This window comes from Dipteris shenzhenensis, chromosome 31 (genome assembly GCF_047967505.1).
Source record: "Dipteris shenzhenensis isolate YYH24624 ecotype China chromosome 31, Dip_SZ_1.0, whole genome shotgun sequence".
NCBI classification, from domain to species: Eukaryota; Viridiplantae; Streptophyta; class Polypodiopsida; order Gleicheniales; family Dipteridaceae; genus Dipteris; species Dipteris shenzhenensis.
In genome coordinates, this window is record NC_141626.1 from 14,788,324 (window position 1) to 14,812,078 (window position 23,755).

Genomic DNA, 23,755 nt, shown 5'->3' on the forward strand with positions numbered 1-23,755 from the left:
ATATGCTCCAACATGCACATGGTTTGCAAGCGTGGGATGCCATATGGATAGATTGCCACCATTTCAATATAGACTTGACACACAGGCTTTTCATAAATTTCAACTTCTACAGAGATCACTGCTTGCAGACCTTGGAGGAGGGTTTTATCGATCCCCCGATACTCAGATTCATGTAACCAGCCTTTGACTGACAAAGGGCAGTATATCTTATTCTACTTTCTCACAACACCAAAATACAACCATCATATGCCATTGCCATTGCCAATTACATTACTGAGAGCATACAATTCCACAGCATAGCTTCACTGAATCACCAAAACAAGGGAGGCTAGAATGCCCCTACTCAATAAGCATACACAGTGACAACTGTTGGCCCCAACACTTGGCACCCCTTGCGGTATTTTATTCACTGGTTAGTTCAATTACAAGGGACTCACTTCCTGAACTCACCCGTAGGTGCAACCCAGTACAATGCCAACCAGTGGCTGTGCAAGTGACCATCATGTTAGAAATTACCCCAATCGTGCTTAGAATCCCCTTTGGGTGTTTGCATATGTGTGCCAGATGACTGGGTCGCTCCAGAAACTTCCACTAGAAGTCCTTGGAGTTAACTACTTAACATAATGTTTAGTAATTCTTCCTCATTCTGGTGGATGAAGTCCCTCTTCTTCTGACAGACAAAACGGTGATATTCTCAGTCTCTGTCTCAGTTGGAAGGCAATGCTTAGTCTTGAATTGGAGCTGATGGCGCTAATATTGCAGGTGACGATTCAGTGGGTGGTGGACCGGTGGATTTGGTGGTGTGAGGAAAAGACTGGAGAGTGGCATCGTGAAGGGGCAAGGTGGTCAGGTTGGCTCCATTCTAATAGCCTGGGGTATCATCAATATCAGCAAGCTAGTAGAGAGGCGGGCAACGTAGGTGGGGGCTAACTGTGGTCAAAGTGGATCTCTTGATAGGTGGTGTATCTGTGATGGAATGTACTCGGTGTCGAGAGTGGGGTAAGAACATGTAGGTATGGTTGGCTCCATCAGGTTGCCCTAATACTTAATGCTACGTCCCGTACCTGGGTGACCGTGAGGACGACTCCGTCAACTCGAGTCTAGACTAAAGTAAGGATGTCATCATCATATGATACACTATCATGGACAATCCACGAGGAGGGAAACTAGCATATCAGCACCAGCCATAGCTCTAAATATGAGAACCACCCTTGAGCCTTGCCACGGGTTATAGCCCCTCGGCTGTGATCAACTTGCATCCCGTGCCTTAGGAGCTCCTTGTCTCCTTGAGTCTGTTCAAAACAAATTCTTTGCACAATCATTCAATATTATGAATCCAAGTATGGTGCACATGCTTCGCTCTTTTTGGCAATACTTATATAACCCTCCCCCCCCCCCCCCCCCCCCCAAAAAAAAAAAAGAAAAAAGAAAAAAGAAAAAAAACCTTTCTTCCCCTTTTCTTTTTGGCAATTTGCTGGATGCTCATTACTTGTATTCTTACATCAAGAGGACCATAGGAACTATGTTTCCTTATGAACTATTATCTTTTTGAGTTCTCATTGAGTAAATAGGCCATGATCGTCTGGCTACGATCTCTATATCTTAGAGAGGGAAGTCAGCCCTTTTTATTGGTTCTTGAGCACGTGTTGAAGCAATATGCCTCTGTTTGTTATTGGTGATATATCCTGCTATTCACTTCTCTGCTTGCATTGTGGAGCTTTAATTTGAAATGGATTTGATTTTAGGGAGACATGCTTTGGTGAACACCATGTGAAAACCATCACCTTTGTTTTTTGATCAGAGAAGGGCTGTATGTGATGGTTTGATGCGAGTAATAAAGCCCGCAAGGTTATGGGATCTTTATGCATTTACCAGTGAGTCTACTATGTTTAGAAGCACTGATCTACGGGTGCGGCTGCATGCCGAGTTTTTGCGGCTTCTTGATATTCCTTTTAGCAAAAAGGGCTTTGGAAGCTACATTGGTCAAGGAGTCAAATTGATGGACTCAAGTCAATGTTGGCGTATAACTGATGTCAATTCAAATTATGCACTGTGTTCAACATATCCTCCCCTGCTCATAATACCATCCTCTGTAAGGTGAGCTGATTTTCTTCTGTAAGTACCAATTGTGCTGATTGATTTGGGAAGACTTTTTTAGCAAATCCTTCATGTTGCAGTGATGAGGAGGTGCAGCAGGCTGCAGCATTTCGAGGACGGGGAAGGCTTCCAGTAGTGAGCTGGCGGCATCCTGGTATGGCGCCTTGCCTGCAAGATTAGTGCTGTATGACATAAACATATTTCAAATATGGGGTGATGTCTAATGTACAGTGTTTTTTAATCCCATTTCAGAAAATGGAGCTGTTCTAGCAAGGTCTTCTCAACCACTGATCGGACTTATGTTGAGCAATCGAAGGTGATTGTGGTACTAAAAATCCTTGTTTAATTTCAATAATAGTTGATCTATATATGCAGAGGCATGGTTCAGCATTGATTCTTCATAAGCTCAACAGCAAGGAGATGTGAAAAAAGCTGCTAGCTGAAGCCATCTAAAATTGCACAAGGCCTCATGATTCACCTTAATTTCCTCTGCTATTAAATATTTCATAACCTGTGCAGTGCTTCATTAACCAGAAGTGTCACTTCTCCTTTGGGTATTTGTTGTCCAGGTAGGACCAGTCTTCTGTCACTATTGTGTCTGTCAATTTTTCACTGCACATCCTGTGAGTGTATCGGAAGATACAAAATTCAAGTAGAGGCCCACATTAGTTTATCAGCAGGGAGGGGTCAGGACAGAATAAGATAATGTGATCTTACTTATTGTGATGTGAATGTATGTAATGTTATGTCCTGATGTGAGCAGGCCCATAAGGGAGCTATGTAACATAACCTGATTTGGAATTCAATAAAGAAGCCACTCTGAGGGATGGATGGCAGTTAATCAAAACTCTTATGTACATTACATAGAGTAAAACTGGTGGAGATGCTACTAATTAAATGAGAGGCATTTGCCTACCAAGTAAGAGAGTACTGCCACTTGTGGAGCGAACCCCTTACATGCCTTTACAGATTTTGTGGAGCAAACCACTTGTGGAGCGAACCCCTTACATGCCTTCGCAGATTTTGTTCAGAGATGACCAGATGCACTTTGAACACGATGTCACAGCTTCCAATCAGGTTCTACCCTCAATTAGGGCTATGATGCTCAAATTACGAACAAAAAGCTGGTAAACCTAGATGCAACGTGCAGTGAAGTACTGTCGAAAACCCAAGAGAACTTGCTCATCAAGTCAAAATGTTCAGATAGGATACGATCTTCAGCATGCTGGAGAACAAGTGGTGGGTTGTTGGAAGCCGACCGATCACTTTTTCATAGAAAATTACAAATTTGTCACAACCACCTTAGCTTTAAAACATTCTGAACCCACTAGTGACCATCAGCAAAAGTAGAAAACAATGAAAGTAGTACAATTAGACTGTTGGTTATGTGCGACAAAGTTCTAGTATCAATTTCATGACCTCAATTGTCCCCTTTTACTGTAGGTAGTGACTACTTCCTTAAAAACAAGCCTTCATGAATGACAAAAGCATGCCATTTGGGAGAGACTAAAATGAAATCGTTTAGACTTCACAAGCAGTTGTAGCTTGAATGAAGAGATTTGGACTACTTTTTGATTAGCCTTCTCCTTTAGTACTAGCCTTCGTCATGGCTGAGTTTGCCCTTCACCTCCGGAGTGCCAACAGAAACTCAGTACGAAGACTTTGTATAAATGGATGCTCAAGTATGTGTGGGTGTGTGGATTTGTATGTGTGAGAGCATATTTTTATACTAAGGTCTACACCCACTGTTGGGCGTTGATGACGTCAGTGGGGATGTCATAGTAGCTAGTCCCTACTATGCGTGATGGAGTTTATGGTTTTCAATCTTATGAGTGACTATCGTGAGATTGAATCTGCACTACGTTGTGTTTTTAGAGGATGAGTTTGGGAATGTTCCTGGATTCATCTAGGTATATACATGCCATTAGATCTCCCATAGATCTTAGTACCATTGTTCTTTCGAAGTGTGTTCTATGTCAATTGTGCTCAACCATGTCCTTAATCACCAAGGAGTCCTCCCCAAAGAGTCCCAATTGCTCAACTAGCTCATAACCGAGCTCTCATCCTATTAGTAGATCTGATCCAACCTACTAGAACACCAGCCCCCATAGAACATGCAATCATGACCATATCAAATTTTTCTCTTTGTGCCCCTCTTGCGCTGTTTTGGTGTGGCCTGAGCAGGTTGCTGTGGTAGCGGGGTAGCCTGTAGCTAGCCTTGGCTCCCCTCGGACTTGGCGGACCTGGGTGAGGCTATGCACTGCCCACCCCAGGCTGCCCTTAGAGGGCGCAGATCTCCTCTAGGCCAGCCCGCTGTCAGCGGACCGCCTTTAGGTGGGAAGCCCCTCCTATGGCTGCTCACAGCAAGTGAAAGCTTTGCCCAAGGCCTCCCTCTCAGGCTGCCTTTTCTAGGTGTTCTAGTTCTCCACAAAAGCTTGGAACTTTGCTCAAGACACTCTAGGAGGTGTTTTTTGGTTTTTCATTTGAGGGTTCTTGGCAGAGGTCTCAGAGGGCCTTTCTCCTTCGTTGCTTTGTTGGAGCTTTTCCTTTTTGCTGGCCCCTTTCGTCAGCTTTCGGGGGTCCTTCAAGAGGGCGCAAATCCTTTCCCAGCCCTTCCTTTTTTCCTTTTCCTCCCTTCTTGTTCAGAGCAGTAGTTGTGTTTGGTCTCCTGAAGATGAATCTTGGTGGTGACCGTTAGCTTGGCCAGAGCGGCTCACATGGCAACACCCTCGATTCCCCAAGCCGTTAAGGTTCTTCTCTCTCCAAAGGGTAAACACCAAGTAAAGAAAGCGGTACAGTCCCTTCAAGATAGGACGGTGGTAGGCAGGATAGTTGGCCTGAGGCCAACCAAGATCTAGGTTTGTGATTGGATCTAGACGATCTTAGCATTGGATCGAGGTTACCTATGGGAGAGGGGTTTTCCTTCTCCATCTGAGCTCCCCCAACACTACACGTCATTGGCAGGGCGGAGCCTGCTCCTTTTGGGCCGTCATCTTGTTTACGTCATAACTTGGTACCATGGTTTTCCAGTTGATGATATGGAGTCGACCCATCAGGTACCTCGCTTCCCACACTCCGATTCCCAGGGCTCCTCAAGGAGACATATCCATTCTTCACTCCATTGGGGGAGCCTTTGGCACGGTTAGGAGGACGTGAAATTATGGGACTTTTGATTTGCAACTCCCGTAATTTGCGCGTTACTGCCTTGAGCCTCTGGGGCGTGAGGGTTCGGCCATGGGGCGGGACTTGGGGAATTAAAATTCCTAGTGGGCCCTTGGAAATAGTGAATGTGCGCCCAGTTACTAGGCAATTAATTCCTAGTGCCAAAGTGTGCAACAGGGGGGCCAAAAGAGTGGTGCAATATTTTTAGCACATGACTACAAAAAGGGCCCAGAGCTCTTATTTTGGGTTCAGTGGACCAAACCAGTTCTAGAAGGAGCCAGATCATTAGTTGTGAGCTGCCAGAGCCTGCGAGGTGCTGCTAGAGCAAAATTGCATATCACCAGGAGCTTCCAGAGCCTACCAAAGGAAATCGTTACCAGCCAGGGCTTGTACAAGTGTACCTAGGGCCTGCTAGCGGAAAACGCACCAGATCTAGAGCGTTGTAGATTGCGATTTCTGCCAGGGGTGTCTTCTGCAAATTGCGATTTTGTTTCCAGGTCCTCCGGGCTGTGCCAGGTGAATGCGTCCTGTTCTGGTTCTGTTTCCAAATATTTCTGGGCTGCCACAGGAAATTGCGATCTGTTTTCATGAGTTTCCAGGCTGTCCCAAGTAAATTGCGATTTGTTTCCAGGCTGTCTAGGGTGTGCAAGAAGATTGCGATTTGAGTTCTGTAGGTTTCCGGGCTGTGCCAGCTGATTTTGGTAACTTTCCAGGCTTGGATGTTTGTTTTTAAGTTGCTTTTGGGGTTGTGCCAGAGCAAAATCAGCTTATCTCCGCAGGATCTAGGGTTTTCCAGCCAGGGTGACCTTTCTTTTGTGGATTCCAGGTGAAGAAGGCTTGTCTTTGCCTGCTTCTGCCGTTCCCTGATTGGTTGTTGGCTAGTTATTGCGTTCGGGTTTCTTTCCTTGCGAAGAAGGGTTGATTTATGCAGTTGGGCAGTGGCCAGGGAGGCTATAGATTGAGGCAACCCGTTGGGAAGTGCTTAGCTAATTGATTGCACCAGAGTTCAGCTGTTGAGGGCTTTGTCTTGCAATTGTTCAGCCGTGTTTGGCTGGTTGGGCACTTGGTTGTGCGATCGCAGGAGTGGTCCAGACAGTGGATGCTATTGGGGTCTCTGTTGCATGCCTTGGTTGGCTGAGGATACATGATGGTCTAGTGATTGGATGCCGTTCACCGTAAGTTGAGCAGGGAATTACAGGGTGGGCTGGATGGGGAGTCCGCGGGTGTTGGTTTGCCTATGGTGCAGCTTCCCAGAGACCTTTGTAATTAGCTGCTTGGCTTCAAATGAATGTTAAATAAATACCACAAGGGGCGCCAACGTTTGGGGCTAATCGGTGTCCTTGTTTCTAAGTAGGAGCGCTCTAGCTCCCTTGTGATTTGTTTTGTGGTGCATATTTACTTGTCAATTTACTGTGTGTGCTGTAATTAAGTGGATCCTACCACCCTTAACGTTGTTGAGGCTAGTTTCAGGCACAATGACGGAGCCGCCTCCTCAGATGGTAGTGTCATTGGTTGCAAATGATGGGGTCCCCAAGAGTTCAGATAGTGGATTGAGATTTCAGGTTTGCAGGGGCAGGGGCTATGGTTCAGGAAGATGGGACACCTGGCCAGGGATTGTAGGAGAGGTTAGAGGAGAGTTTCCCTGTGAAAATCCACACTTTTCGAGAATGCAAATGTGTGTAATGCATGCAGAATTTGAATGCCAATTGGCCCTCCAATGGGGAAGAGCGCCCTCGTGAGAGTACTTGTTTCTATTTCGACCTACATGCAAGGTGGGAGAGAGATAACGGATGAATGCACTGTGGTAGAGAGAATGCAACGTGAGATTCACAATGAAAAGGTGATACCCTTTCACTAATGTCCGTTGAGATCACTCAAGTTTCATCTTCCCATTTACACCTCCCCTTAGCCTATGGCCCATGCATCTACAATTCAATGCACCTTAATGCACCCTTCCCTTCCTATTGCCCCTAGGACCTAGACACGTGTGTGCACATTTTTATTAATAGAATAAGTATCACATGTCCAAATTCGATGCCTTCTGAAGTAGTGGCTCTAGCTCGACTAGGCCTATCTACTTAGATGATCCACCGCCATAACAAATCGGTCGGTGTCCATCATAAATACAAATACATGTTACACCATTGCCGTATAGCATAATAATAATGTTTTAATGTCTACTAATCACAGATTAGTGATTTCTCTTGTCATGACACTCCCTCCTGCTTGAATGGGCAGAAGTCCTCTTTTGGATCCTCTCTTGTCTTTTTCTCTTGCGTATGCTTCTCTTTTACTTCTGCATTTGCATCTCCTCTTCATAATCTGCAAATTATCTTCTCCTGGTAGTACACGATCTCTTTTGAATCCGAACTTAAATCTCATCTTCAAGTTCTGGTTCCTCTTGATGCTGAATATTCAAAATGCAGAAGTACCACTGCAGTGCCTCTTCAGTATCTCTTCATGCTCAGAATCCTAGTATGAATACTTAGCTACTGAAATCTCTTTACAGTAACCTACTCAATAAGCTTAAACACATTCTCAACAAATTGGTCAGTATTAAAACGATTCTCTCACCCAAATGTTTTCATTGAACTAGGTAGACCTTGGCTATGGATGATTTTGCGATGGAGAGCTACTTAGTCTATAGAAACTATAGACCTTCAATCTCCTTTTCCAACTCTTCTATTTCAGCCCTATTTATCTTATCAGATGCTCTACACGGAGGAGAAAAATATTTATTCTCTGTCCATACTCTACAATGAATATGCCTACTCTCTATTCAGTTCACACATCCATACACCAGTGTTGGCTGAATGGATAGCATTTACTCTTGGTTCTATGTTCATCGTAGAGTCTTGGGATGAGGAGATAGAAGCCTCACCCTCCTGCTTGGATGCTTTGCCTTTCCCTTTTACAGAATTGGTTTTGACAATTTTGGCTAATAGAGTAGGACATTTATGCCATGGATGCCCTGGCTTATGTTTCTTACATCCGAAACATTTTCCCTCCTTAATTAGGTTTTTCTTATCATCGTCAGTCATGGTATCCATCCAGGACGTGATTGGCTGTTAACATTTTGTACAATAGCTTTCTCATTTCCTTTGTTGAAGGGTTTACGCGGATTCAATTTCCTCTCGGTTATTTCAGCTAGCTTAGTGAGGTCCTTAAGCGTGGTCGGGTTAAACATTTCAACCTCGTACCTTACTTTTGGGCTTAAGGCTGCTAAATACTTCTTTCTCCTATCTTCCTCACTCTTTTCGGGTAACTCCAGAGAGAGTTGCCAAAATCTGGCTGTAAAATCTGCATTACTCTCATTATTGAACTGCCTAAACCTCTCCCAACAAAAGGTTAGGTTCTCTTCATGCCTTGGTGGCATGAAAGTGGCTTTCAGTTGCTCCACGAACTTAGCCCATTAATGAATAGGCTCTTTTCCAGTTTGTGACAAGGACCACCACATTAGAGCATCCTTCTGCAGATGCAATGTGGCAAGAGCAAGCTTCTCTTGCTCGGTCTTGTCTTGATGGGCAAAGTATAGCTCAAAATGATGAATCCAATTGAGGATTTTGTGAGCCTCCCTTGCCCCATCATATTTGGGGAACTCAATTCTCTCTTGCGGTTGGAATTTGGACCTCTTAGAAGGGGTACTCAACTCTTCATCCCCGAAGTTTAAAGTCCTCTTAGTACCTAATCTTGTCATAATGGACTGCTCAATCATATTGCTAAGCTGGAAAATCAGCTTATCAACAGGAGTCTCCTCTCTTCCTCTTGCACTTGGATTATAATCCATGTGTACTGGGCTTTGAGTTAAGGCGTGAACTCATCACCTTGTTCTTGGCTGGTCTCATTTCTTCTTTCATTACGAAAGGAGAACTCCCTATCAAGAGTTCTTGAAGGAGAGACTGCTGTAAATCTATTTGTGGGTTATCATACTCAAGATGTGTATAACTCTCACCTAATCCATCCTCTTCAAGAGGGGGTGAAGGTGTTCTTTCTCTCTCTCCTTGGGGTAATGGAGGAAAAGGAATAAGTTCATTGTTATATGTCCCTTCCCCTTCCATTCTTTCCTTTTAGTAATATAAGAGAGAAAATGTCTTGCTGTAATTTCAAAAAAAAAGAGGTTTATTTTACAGCAAAAGTCAAGTGTTGTAGAGTTGGTGGTACTTATCCGACTCTCGCTTCATTTGTGTTGAGAAGATACTTAAAATGACCTCCTTTCCCTTCTCTTTCAAGCTTTTCTTCTTGTATTTCTGCTGTAAACTGGTACGCTCCGTTTGGGCTACTTGTTTTGAGCGGATTGGAGCTCTACATACCGTTATAGGGGGTACTTGATGGGTGGATCACCCCCTTGCAATCTTATTCTGATCCGACTTTCCGTTGGGGAGAACGGGGGATCCCTTTTCCTCACGGTTTAAGGCTTTTAAGGGTACATTCACATGGGGGGGGGTGTGGGGATTCACCTCGTGAGGACGCTCCGTTCACCGTTCAAGACCAGAAATTTTCAGAAAAATCTCTCGTCTCAGAACCTCAGAGATCGGTCAGTCGTGATCCTGTCTGGATATTTGTTCCCAAGGCTGCAAAGGAATAGGCAAAGGTAATACCTAGGTTGAGATGTGTGCAAAGTATTGTGATGCCGATTGGCCCTCCAATGGGGAAGAGCGCCCTCGTGAGAGTACTTCGACCTACATGCAAGGTGGCAGAGAGATGACGGATGAATGCAATGTCGTAGAGAGAATGCAACGTGAGATTCACAATGAAAAGGTGATACCCTTTCATTAATGTCCCTTGAGATCACTCAAGTTCCATCTTCCCTTTTACACCTACCCTTAGCCTATGACCCATGCATCTACCATTCAATGCACCTTAATGCACCCTTTCCTTCCTATTGCCCCTAGGACCTAGACACGTGTGTGCACATTTTTATTAATAGAATAAGTATCACATGTCCAAATTCGATGCCTTCTGAAGCAGTGGTTCCAGCTCGACTAGTCCTATCTACTCAGATGATCCACCGCCATAACAAATCGGTCGGTGTCCATCATAAATACAAATACATGTTACACCATTGGCGTATAACATAATAATAATGTTTTAATGTCTACTAATCACAGATTAGTGATTTCTCTTGTCATGACATTCCCCTCAGTCGTGCCCTGAGCAGCGGACTGCTTGCTTCCAGAGGAAGGGCAGCAAGGGACTGATCAACGGATTTCCTGACTCACCGCTACAAAAGCAGGAAGTGGAAGAAGCAGTAATAGAGATTTGGTGATAGCAGTTTGACAGCCCAGAGGGAGGATGGTGTGCATGGCTAGCAGAGGCGATTCAGAGGAGCAATGAGGAGCTGCAATCCCAGGCCTTGTGCCGATGCCGACTTCTACAGGCATGGGAGAGGGCCTTAGATGGGACCTGTCCTCCATCGAGAGAGCAAGACCCAGGATCGCAGTGGCCGGCAGACAGATACAAGTGTGCACATCTAGACCTCTAGGGTATGAAGATACGTCGGGCAGAGTTCTTCTATCACTCTTCCAGATCTCGCTCGGTGCAGCAGGGGGACATGTGACGAGACGTTTCTTTCAGAGCACATGCCCTAGATCTGCGGGATGCAATTGTAGCGTCTGAGAGGCTCGGACGGCATTATGCACTTGGATTCCTAGGAGATCTCGAGATGACCATGGAGTTTTACTAGAGACTATTCCAGACAGAGGAGTCATCCACCCAGGTGATCGCTGATAGGGAGATTGTCTGGAACCACATTCTATCAATGGTGTCGCAAAGTATGAGCAGGCAGTTAGAGATGCATTTTATAGACCAGGAGCTCTTGGAGGCTTTGCAGTCACTTCCATTGTAGAAGTGCCTGGGAGGGGATGGCTTAACGCCGACCTTCTTTAATTGCTTCTGGGAGCATATCTGTCCCCTCTTCGGCGTGCTTTTTAGGAGAGACAAGCTTATTCACTTAGTCCTTCAATAGAGGGTGGATTTGTTTGATCCCGAAAGGGGGCGACAACATGGATCTGCGTCAGTGGAGGTCGATCACCTTGCTGGACATCACCTACTAAGGTCTTGAGTCTACGTCCGTGGCCGCACTTGGTGGACATCATCCTTGACACTCAGACAGGGTTTGTCCGAGAATGTAGTAACTTGGACAACATTTTCATTTTTTGGGAGGCTCTTGACTGGGCCGGAGAGGAGTTTCAGCCTCTCGCTATCCTACTCTTGGATTTCAAGAAGGCATGACAGGGTGGAGTATCCCTTTTTAGAGGGCACTATGCTACGGTTCACCCTTGACATAGCCCATCGGATCCAGAGATCGAGGCAGCCTGACAGATGCAGATTCGTGAGCTCTTTGCATCTCATCAGAAGCCACCATGGAGCCTGGATACGTGGATCCGGTTCATGCACTTGGGACTCTTGCTCTAAGCAATTGATACTTTCATGCCACCCTCATGCTATTTTGCTACTTTTTGCTATTTTGTACTAGTGTAGCATTTTAGTACTCAACAAGGGCCTTAGCAAGCCCTTTGCCCCAGCCCCCCGGCCCATAGTGGTCTGTATGAGTTACTTGATTCCGTACTTTGTCCCATAGGCCTGCGAGGCCTCCTACGGATGCTAATATATTTTTCTTTCTTTCTTTCTTCATCTCTTTACTATGGGCTGACTCCCAAGCATATCTTGTCAATGTGGGCAGCCCCCTCTATGGACTCTCACGTGAAATCACATCTCTGTCAGTGTAGGTCTTTGAGAACCTCCCTGGGTGAGACCAGAGGGTGCTGTTACAATTCCACCCTGCCACCTTCAACCTAATTTGTGCTTTCATCTCATGAGTTAGACATCGTCTTGTGCTGTCCATTTCCCCTTCTTCCCTTTTTTCTCTATCTGCCGTCTCAATTTGTTGTCTCTGTAGGCTACCCATTTCCCTTCCTGTCTTGCTGCCATTACCTGCACCATCCCTCCATCCTATGTTCTTTGTGTAGGAGTGTAAGGCCATTGTCTAAGAAAATCCTGGTGCCCTTCAGTGTTGCCCTCATGCTTATGAGGGTAGATTTGTCTGTGGCTGTTCGTAGTTTCACTACCATGGGCCTCATCAGTGCATTTGCCTTACCTAGTCTGTTATTTTTTGCGCTCACAGGCCGGGGCCCTCACAAGGATGAGACTTCCACCTCGGTAGAAGGAGGAGCTACTGGACTCGGAGTTTGCAGTCGATACCGCGTTGTATGTAGAGGGTTCTACAGAGAGCCTAGAGGCAATTAGGAGGGCTTTGGCTACATATTGTATGGCTTTGGGTGCTAGGATCAACTGGGCTGGATAAGTAGGCTTCCTTACACCCATCTAGGCTTGAGATGGATTCCTTGGCGGCAGACAATGTGGTCCCTGGGGTGCCAAGTGGGCATAGATATCTCAGTGGAGCAGCGAATAGCCCTGGTCTTGATCCCACTAAACCTCCTTGAGAGGACATCCCTCCCACAGCCGAAGTCTCCAATGAGCTCCCTCTCTGTTCGAGAAAACCGTGTCCAAAGTCGATGGTCCAACTCTTGCCCAATCGGCCCACAATCGTGATCCTCTGCCAAGTAAGCCCATCCAGAGCCGTCTTATCCCTCTGACCTCTATCCAGCTCTACCAACAGAAGGCCTCCCTCCCCTACTCTGTAAAATCAGCGTTGAAAGCGGCAAAGAGTTTGCTTGAGGAACTGCACCCTAAGAGGCACCCCCGTCTGCCCAGACCAATAGTGTGGAGTCCAGGTAGTGTCACCGAGAGTCCAGGATGGTTGCATCTCTCTGCCACCCTGGCACCCTTGCCTCTGATGTGCGCGAGTGTCTGAGCTCTATCCTCCTCCATAGGAAGCTGCCTCCAAGTCTCAAAGGAGCATTCAGGGCCGCCATCCCATTGTGCCCAACTGATATGTGTCGGCTAGCCAAGCACATGCTCCTCTGGAGCTTGAACCTCCGGGTGCCACAACAAGGGCTGCTTGTCCAGCTCCTCCCTGCAAGTGGGGTCGGCTCGAATAAGACCAAGCACAAGCGCTTCCAAACTCTAAGAAGGCTTCTCATCAGGGGGGGGCCTTTCCCTGTGAGAGGCGAAGGTGAAAAGATCCATATGAATGACAACTACCATTGCCCTCTGTGCAGGTGGTGTTCACGGGAAGCCTGTGTTGCATGAAGATTTTCTAGGGTTTCGAGCCTGGTGTGAGACCTCGTCCTATTAGCTTGCCCTACTCTGCATCTCAGGATCAATGATGCGAAGGACCTCCTGGGCTAGTGGTAAAATCACAGTTTGCCACGCCACCCTAGCTCTGGTATTCTTGGTGTCATTTGAACTTGCCCAAAGGAAGTCACATACCAGTCGCCTGAGCTGCCCCATGCAGCCCCTGTGAAAACATAGGCAGGAGGCTACTATGGCGAGGAGTTTCGGGTTCATCACAAGAGCTGTGCCTGCTAGAGAGAGTTTGGCTGAGCTCCAGCAAAGAAGCTTGCGCTGCACATTCTCCCCATGAGACTCTAAGAAGGCTTCTCATCAGGGGGGGCCTTTCCCTATGAGAGGCGAAGGTGAAAAGATCCATCTGAACGACGACTACCACTGCCGTCTATGCTGGTGGTGTTCATGGGAAGCCTGTGTTGCATGAAGAGCTTCCAGAGTTTCGAGCCTGGTGTGAGACCTCGTCCTATCAGCTTGCCCTACTCTGCATCTCAAGATCAATGATGTTGAGGCCCTCCTAGGCTAGTGGTAAAATCACAGTCTGCCACGCCACCCTAGCTCTGGTATTTTTGGTGTCATTTGAACTTGCCCAAAGGAAGTCACATACCAGTCGCCTGAGCTGCCCCATGCAGACCTTGTGAAAACATAGGGAGGAGGCTACTATGGTGAGGAGTTTCGGGTTCATCACAAGAGCCCTGCCTGCTAGAGAGTTTGGCCGAGCTCCAGCAAAGAAGCTTGCGCCGCACATTCTCCCCATGAGACTGTGACAGGGTAGAGGAGGTGCCCTTCTTCTCTTACATGACCCGGATCAGACGTTGCTTACAGTTGGATACAACAGCATGGACCCCCTCGAGGGAGCGGCATTGGATCGAGCAAGAGGTCCCCAGGGAGATCATTCCCTGATTCTGGTTGCGCCTCTGGTCCAGTGTGCGACTACGGAAGATCTTCTACTTGTCTGGGATGGTAACTCGTGGAGGATTGCCCATCTGACCTTGGACTGCAGATGCCATTGCTGCATAGATGGAGTGACGGAGACGATTCCTCAGTATTTATGGGGATGCGCGGCTGGTCAGCAGCTCTGAGAATAGTAACGAGTACCCAGCACATGGAGAGAGACTTCACATGGGGGATGGTTGCTTGGCTCACGAAGGGTGTGCATGCGTTCTTGATAGACCCTACAGCCCCTGCCTTTCGGATTCACGGCTAGGCAATGACCAAGATCGAGGCACATCCTCCCAAGCGGGCACGCCTTGCACCCTTGGCAGAGGATAGAGTGTGGGAGGCAGTTGCTAGCATCACCGCATGGCACATGTGGGTCACCCACTGCAGTTGGGTGATGGGAGGCCAGCTGATCACTCCAGTGGCGAATTTAGTTGCCATCTGGTAGGATATCATCGACACTTTGAGAGCTATATGGAAGCGTGGGACTCCGGGTCTATAGCGACTGCTGAAAGGTGGGAGCGCTTGTGCAAGGCATGGCATGCAGGCTCCTTCTATGTTTTCACGGAGAGGTATTCATTGGTTATATAGCCGGCACTTTGGTCGGTAGCCCCTGTTCCAGAGACTCCCTAGGCAGTATGTTGGGAGCTGAGGAAACAGGTTGGCCCTATTCTGGCGGCAATCAATTTTCCTTTTTTTCTCCCATGATCAACACCTTCTTGTTTCCTTGCTGATTTGTATGGTGGCATTAATAGAAGTTCCTTTTCTCTAGGGAAAACAAAAGATTTTGCATTGAATGCAATTAGCAACCATGATGTGTTCTGATTGTTGGAAGTCAAAAATTTATTGGACCAGCTAGGCTCATCTAATTTCTTTACATTACTTGACTTGGCATCGTGAGATTCTATGAAGCAAGAAGATGCATAGAGGATGGTAGTCCATTCGCCAGATGTTGCTATCATCACAACCATGCATCCATCCATATACACTGCTCAAAATCTATGTGATCCTCGGCGATCAATAGTCAAGATGCATCAATATCATGAAGTCTCACAGTAGCAATACTGTCAGCTGAGTATCTCAGATGAAACATACAGTGTCATCAAGCGACCTCATGAAATCACAGTGAGCCCGCCTGTACTGAGGGAGTGGAGGTGCTACCCCCCTCTCGAACACCAGGTAATGCTTTAGACGCTTGCTCTGCTGAACTACCTGTAGGAGCCCGGACTAGTGACACAGAGTCGTCCATGTCTTTCAACATATAGTGATCATGCCTTTGATCAGAAAGCTGATCATAAATAGTTGAAAAATCAGCATCATTAACATATTGATCTTTCATCACATTTAACACATTGTTGTAAGCAATGCTCACTGCTGAAACACTGGGTTTCTTGGAGACTGCTTCAGGCTGTGGTTTCTTGGAAAGTGCATCAGCCACGACATTTTTGTTACCCGGCACATGTACAATTTGAAAATGAAACATTGAGAGGAAGTTAGCCCATCTCATGTGCTTTTCATATAATTTTCTCTGTGTGAGAAAATATCTAAGTGACTGATGATTTGTTTGCACATAAAAATCAGCTCCAAGAAGGTAATGTTTCCATGTCATGCTTTGACTGCTAACAGTTCCTTCTTGTATGTCTGCAAGTACAATTCAGCATCTTTGAGAACTCTACTCTCATATGAAACCACTCTGCCATCCTGCATCAAAGTGCCTCCTATGCTGTTCCCACATGCATCACAAGTTACAGCAAAGGGTTTTGCAAGATTTGGCAAGATAATAACGGGTTCAGAACACAACTTTTGCTTCAGCTCTTTAAAAGCTGCATTTTCCTTTGGTCCCCACCGAAACGGTACAGCTTTCTTCTGTAAAGCATGCAAGGGAGAAGCAAAGTACTTTATAAACCTCCGATAGTATGAACACAACCCAAGGAGGCTTCTGACTTCATGCAGATTTTTTAGAATTGGCCAACTCCTTATGGCCTCAACTTTTGCAGGATCCATCTTGACTCCATCCTTTGACACTATATGACTGAGAAAGTGAATCTCATGCATAAAGAACTCACTTTTCTTGGTGTTTATTAACAGCTTGTGTCTTTTTAACTCTTAAAACACAATAGTGAGGTGTTTCCTGTGCTCCTGCTCATTTTTAGAGAACACAATGATGTCATCGAAGAAAGTGCCCACAAACTTTCTGTGCGCTCTAAAAATTCTGTCCATCATTCTATTGAAAGTGACAGGTGCATTAGTCAAACCAAAAGGCATAACAAGGAACTCATATAAGCCAAATGAAGTGCGGAAGGCAGTCTTGTAGACATCTTCAGGCCGTATCCTTATGTGATGGTATCCACTTTTAAGGTCAGTACGATTGAACATTGAGGAACCTTCCAACCGATCCAATATATCATCAATGCGTGGAATTGGAAAACGGTTCTTAATTGTGACTGTATTCAAAGCCCTATAATCAATACACATTCTCCAACTGCCATCCTTCTTTTGCACAAGCAACACAGGGGAACAGTAAGGAGAATTACTTGGCTGTATTAATCCATTTTCCAAGAGTTCCTTCACTTGTGACATTCTCTCTTCTTGTTGTGCCTTACTGACACGATAGGAAGGTATATTAGGCGGTGAGCTTCCTAGAATTATATCAATTTGATGATCCTCGGGTCTCTTGGGAGGTAATTCTTGAGGAAGTGCATCTGAGAAACAATCCTGAAAATCTGAAATAAAAGCAGCCCTTTCTCTATCTAAAGTAGAAATAGTAGAGCCTTCCTGAACTGGTTGGCTGTCCTCTTTGACAAAAATCAAGTACGCTGAAATATGACGCTTTATTACATTGGAAATACAAGAAGCTGAAACTACAGGGATGGACTCCCCTTTCAACTTCACATCAAGTACATGATTTTTGCCTCTATGAGTTAAAGAAATCTTCTTGTTTCTCATTTGCACATCAGCCCCCACCCTGTACTTCCAAGGCATCCCAAGCAAAGCATCACACTCTGGCAAAGGCATAATGTAGAAGTCCTCTGCATCCTGATATCCCTGGATATGCATCCTCAACTTGCCAATGATAGGAGGGACAGGTGTGTTGAGTTCAGGGTTGGCCATATCACACATGCTGGATGGCCCCATCTCCTCAGGCTTGATGCCAAGCCTTCCTGCCATATCAGGAGTTATGAAATTCGCCTTTGCCCCAGAATCAAAGAAAAACAAACAATTCTGATTTTTGATTTTTCCCCATGCTCTACACATCTCAGTCTTTTTCGTTTCCTCTCCATCTTGTGCATGTGGCAAACTCCCAATTACATTTGGAAGAAGTCATGTGGAAGGTTTAGGCCTTTTGCCCTTCCAATCAGCCTGTTTATCATCATTGTTATCATCATCTGACCTGTCTCTTTTCTTGGATGGGCAATCATAAGAGCGGTGTCCCTCTTCTTTGCATATAAAACATTTGTTTTGCTCCATGAGTGACTTTTTCTCTTCATCAGATAACTTGGTACGGGGCTGTTTATTAGGCTGTCCACGCCTTTGACCAGCTTTGAATTGGGCTTTTCCTCCCTTTGACCAGATTTGATGTCCTTCTTATCCTGGTGTTTGGCAGCCCGTTTGCTGTCTTCCAAAAGCCCAAATTCTTCTCTTGCATCCATGCATATGCTGTCCTTGCATTCTCAATTAATTGAGTCATAGAACCCACCTTGGTTTTGATGCAATAATCACGTAGCTCACTAGGCAATCCACAACAGTACCTCTCTATTTGCTCTTTCAAAGAAACATGCTTGTAAGAGCTCAATGGCAGCAAAACATCCCAAAACCTCTTGGTGTAATCATCAAGATTCTTGCAAAGTGGGTATGACAAGTCATGCCAGTGTGAAAGTACTTCAACTTCAAAAGTTTGAGTAAGCCAAGTAGAAGAGAACACTTGCTTAAATTCCAGCCAAGTAGCAGGTGCATCTCCATGAAGCATAAGGTTGGTGTACCACTTAAGTGCATCGCCTTTAAAAAATGTGGCAACCTTCCTCATCTTGGATGCTTCTGTAAACAAACCCCCAAGAAATGCAGCATCAAACTGCTGAAGGAATGTGAGGGCTTTGTACCTGTCCTGTACTCCATTATATGTCTCAAACTTGACATGAGAACCACCATCCTTAAATTCTTTATATACATTTGATGTTGGCTGTCCCAAAGATGGCTGTATTTTTGCAGCATTCCCTTCACTAGGGAGAGTCATGCTTGGCTGAACATTAGGCATGGGAGCATGTGCTGTGGCTTGCATGCCTGGCTGCATTCCCACATTGTCATACATGGCTTGCTTTCTATGCCCAATTGGCAGTGAAATCAACATAGCATCAAAGATAGAATCTGTACCAAAATATTCAGGTTGCTGCCTCAAATATGTCTGAGGTGGCTGAGCCACATTTATGTATGGACTGCACATTATTATTTTGAGGAGTAGAAGTACCCAAACCAACGCCTTGTGCTGGCTGCTCATACTATTGCACTGGCTGTACTTTTTGTACCTCTTTCTCAAGTGCTCTTTTGGGGGATTCCTCTCTCTTGGAAGTCACTTTCTGAGTCATTTTTGATGGCTGTCCCTCATGGGAAACTGATGCATGAGTGTGCTGTCCGTTATGAGAAGCTGATGCATGTGTGTACTCACTCTTTCCGTGCTTGTGCTTTCTTGATTTCTTCTTCTTCTTGGCATTTGTTTGCACAATTTGAGCCAAGTTTTGAGTCAGCTGAGTCAAAGCAATCACTGCACTTGCAAGCTGTGCATTCAACATAGTAGCATCATCTGACTCACTGCTAGAACTAGTATCACGGTTGAGTTGAGTTGTAGATTCATGTGTGGCCTGCTCAAAAGGCATTTGTTGTGCTCCCTGCAGCTGTACACTAGCTGGATCATTAAGGCTTTCCTGCCTTCTCCTTTGAGGAGTTGTGGAGCTCTCTTGCTCATGGGTACTCACCATGTTTATGGCTGTAATATTCAGCTGTCAAAAAGTGCAGCAAAGATATCCTTCCACCAAACTACCGAGGACCACCTCTTGAGGAAGAGTGTGTGGTGTCCCGGCAAGGAAACCAATGAAACCGGCCTCTAATTACTCAGAGGGCAGTGGAACTAAACCTTTAATCACTTCAGCACTTATTTACAGCTCACAAAGCATATATCACAACCATTAACCATTGCTTGATCACCATTTGGCATTTACCAATTTGTTCACAAACAAAACCACTGAAAAAGAGATGGAGGCTAGAATGCCCCTGCTCAACAAACATAGACAAGTGCACCCAATTGGCCCTAAACACCGTGGTGCCCCTTTCGGTATTTCTTTACAGTGAAATGATTACAAGTTGCATTTGGGAGACCTTCCCTGCAACTAAGCACGCAGTCCCAATTCACTAAGCCTTCGCAAGGCTTTTAAGCATAGAACACCATCACATAAGTACACTTAACCCATAGGCTCAATCCAAAGGCATTCTCTTTTCCGAGTGCAATTCCATTGGATGTCTAGATGCAATCACACTAGCTGCAATCTCTTTGAGTGGTTTCCAAATGGCATTCACAAAGCTTTTCAAAGCTCCTAAAATCAGCAAAGTACCCAACCAAAGAATGACTCATGTAGCACTGCCTGGGCACCTGTGAAGCAAGAAAGAGGCGGCACACGAGGCCAACCAATAGCTTATGGCAAAAAGAAATTGCAGCAGCAAAATCACAACTCACCAAGTCCTGAAAACTCGAACCAAGTCCTCAATCGCCAAGAGGACATAGCAGCCAATGCCCAATTGCATTCTCAGCCAAAGAGGAGTGCAAAGGCATGAAGAAAGAGCATTTACAAGAACCGACCAGCAAGAATTCCATTGAAAAATGCGAAAAGAAGCACTTCTATCACGAAGAAGTGGGAGTTCTTGGGCTCAAAAGAAGTGTGCTTCAGAGAGGAATGCATTGAGAAGGTTTTGGAGAAGTTTCATCGCCGGAAAGTCCTCCAAAATTGAGAAAAACCAGTCAACCAGCGTGTGGGACCACTCTAAATTCAATAGAAAGCTGTAGCTTTGCAAGAGGAGAGGCTCAGGAGGCTGTAGAAGCAAAAAGGTCCAGAAAAAGCCACTTTTGCAAATTCGACCAGCAAAAGACGTGCTCAGCTTTGCGCGTTCTACCAAACGCACGGAGGGAAAAGCATATCACTGCGAAGGGGAGGCAGAGGGGAAGCCATCAGGCCAAACGGAAGTCGAGGAATCCAAACGGGTGAGGAGTTATGAAGAAAATCGGAATTCAGCTGAAGGAGGCTGAAAAACCAGTCCAAAATCTCAACAAAGGGAGAAGATGAGAGAGAAAACCACATGTGTGAAGTTTAGAAGGCTTAGGAAGGTCCAGGAATGGCAAAGGAGCATGTAGAAGGCACTAGAGCCACTTGGAGGGGCCACTGAAGGTACATGGCCCTCTAGGGGGCCCATTAAAAATGCCACGTCATCATTTCCCAACAACCACTCTTTTAATTCCTTGGAATGCCTTTGGGCCTAGAGATTAATGACGCTTATGTGCTAGGCACCATGCCACGTTTAATTACACATTATTAAGCCCACGCTTGGACTTTTAAAACCAAAGTTGTCACACTCTTGTAGTACATTAAAGTACTTAGAATTTCACGCCCCCGTGACAACAACCCATTCCGAAAGTTGTCTTTGACAGGTCAAACTGGGGTTGATTCTCAGGCATCTTGACTTGTCCAAGTGTTTTGCACTGCGCACAGATGCATCAAACCATGGCCTCGGAGCAGAGCTCCTATACAGATGTATATTGTTGTAGGAGCAGAGCTCCTACAACAATATACATTCTCAAATGACTTCATACTAGTATATCTCAATAGCTGAGTCTTATGAAAAGCAGAGTAGAACTATGCAACAAGGGAGGCAGTACTTTTGGCAATTGTTTGGGCATTCTCAGCTGGATCTGTACTTGCACCCAAGCAATTGTAGAGATCCACGGTACACCACAAACCTCTTGTTGGAATGATGACTAAGAAGCACCGTTTTGGCTGGCTCTTGTGTTGGATCTTGGCTCTTGGGCCTTTAAGACTATTTTTGAATCATCAAATACTGGCGGGATTAAACAATGAGATTATGGATGCTCTGTCCAGATATTAGTTGCTTGCAGATGTTCATTGATCCGCTTCACAATTGCAAGACCAAAATTTGGAAAGAATCATCCACATCATCCGAACTGGCCCTAGGTCCCCATAAACAAGCTGCTACATGTTGCAAAATAATCTTCTAATGTACCTAGCACATTGGATCGTTTCCTTGAATTTGTGTTTAGAAGCAGTTCACTTCCAAGGCTCCTTGCCAGCATTGCAATCTCTTGACCTTTCCACATAGTGCCATGGGACCTAGTGATCTGTTTCTTGAATCCTTGGTTATGACTGGAATCCTTGATTAAATGGTGCAAGAGCAATGGTAGATGCTTTTGAAAATGCCCTTTCTAATGTTAGAACTGGCAGCATGACATGCATGTGCAGAAATTCTCCTGTCCAGTTAAGTTTCCATCTTCAAATCAAAGGTTTTACAAATGTTAACTCAGACATTTGGAATTCTAATAACATTCTGAAGTCCCTATCTTCCATAGAAGAACAGACTCACAAAGCAGCTTGACAGAACTCTCAAACAGATGATTGGTATGCACATCAATCGACTAGTTGCATTGAAATTGGGACATCTTAGTGCGTTGCATGCATACAAAGACTATGATGCAGTCTTCGTCAACATCAGCTCTTTCAGGGTGCTATAAAATGCATAGCAATGGTTCGAGCATGTCAAACTAGTGCAGCCAATCATCCATGCTGCAATGCTACAAAATCTTGCTTTAGCTCAATATAGTTTATCCAGGAACTACAGTAGTGGTAGAAAAGTCAAACAATATTCCAAGGAGCAATTGTGGTAACTTGGCTTAGTCCCTTACAGAGCGATCGAACACACCAGGACCAACATTTATCAGTGGCGAAGACTGTCCATTAACTCTCGCACAATAGCGTACAACGTTTGGATGAAACGCTCCATGCAAGCTTGGGCGGTGTGGGGGGGATGTACTTAAAGTAAGTCCTGATGTCAACAGTCCTGTAATGGGAATTACGTAACTAGAGCTGATTTGGTATTCAATAAAGAAGCCATCCTGAGAAGGAGGGACGGCAGCTAATCCAAACTCTTGTGTACACTACACTTAGTATGTATAATGCTTCTTGCTTCATTAATTGTATCTCTTTTGTCTTTCCTTTCTGTCATTATCACTTTATCTTCAGTCCATGACAGAAAATTATGAAGGTTCACGAAGGTTCAATTTATAGAGCTCTACTTTTGAAGAGTCTATGTATTAAGAGCTGCCAGAAAAAGGTGCATCTCTCTTTGTGCTTTCTTACTAGTTGTATTAATATAATTTTCTGTGGCTGTAGTAATGCAGATGAGAAACTTGTCGAGGCGCTTTGTGTTCCTTTGGCAAGCTGTGAGGAACGCAGGTATGTGCTTTTGATGTTGGAAACTGCCTACTTTTTATTTTATAATTTGAAGGGTTTCAAAGGAATGAATTGACTGGCACATTGAATGAAATGCTTTACACGCTTGCAAGTGTCAGTTTTTTGGATAGGCAGTTTCATTCTAAGACCAATTTAGGCCAATATGATATCCTGTAGTACATTTAAAATTTGTAAGAACGAATTGAGTATGCTTGTGCTTTCTAAGTTAGGAATGTAATTTTGCCTCTTTGTAGGAAGCGATACTTAAGTGTAAAGGGTCCTTTTAGTTTTTTATGTTTTAAATAAAAGAGAGAGAGAGAGAGAGTTGGAAGATTTTGATTTTTGTTTCTTACCTTGCTTGTTTATTTTTGCTTAGTCACCTTCTTCCAGTGTTCTTTATTTCTTTTTTTCTTTCTCTTTTGTTTATTTGACGTATTTTAGTAAGCACTGGGTTTGCTCGAGAGACTCCGCGGGTCTTCAGAAACCCAGTATAGCTGCTTATGCTTGGGCACTGATGACGACATAAGTGTTGCTTTGCTTGCTAAGTATGTCTTCCTTTTGTTTTTCATAAAAGGTTTTGTTTACCTCTTTTTTCTTCTCTTTCATTTTCCCTTTTTTTTTCTGTGTAGATTTTTGGCCTTTAGAACATCAGAAAATATAAATTTGTATGATTGGACTTATTCTAGTCTTACAAAGGTATATTATTATGTATTCTACCCTTATGAAAGTAATTATTTATGGAATTAACTTGGTTCAGTTGGAAAAATGTTGTTCACGCACCTTCAAATGTTGTCCAAGGTGTGAATATAATAATCTTTGGCGGCTTCATGGGACATCCTAGGAATGAAGATAAACGGCAATGAATAATC

The 23,755-nt window shown here is 44.9% G+C and overlaps 1 protein-coding gene across 3 annotated transcripts in view; it reads left to right on the forward strand.

Moving 5' to 3' along the window:
• LOC147881080 (phosphatidylinositol-3-phosphatase myotubularin-1-like) overlaps window positions 1-23,755 on the forward strand; it is a 92,975-nt gene that overhangs the window by 19,209 nt on the left and 50,011 nt on the right. For all 3 annotated transcript variants that reach the window (XM_087402471.1, XM_087369653.1, XM_087369654.1), the window contains 4 exons: window positions 1,802-2,097; window positions 2,178-2,251; window positions 2,350-2,413; window positions 22,827-22,889. In XM_087402471.1, the coding sequence (XP_087258597.1) occupies window positions 1,802-2,097; window positions 2,178-2,251; window positions 2,350-2,413; window positions 22,827-22,889 (497 nt within the window). The remainder of the gene's footprint in view (window positions 1-1,801; window positions 2,098-2,177; window positions 2,252-2,349; window positions 2,414-22,826; window positions 22,890-23,755) is intronic.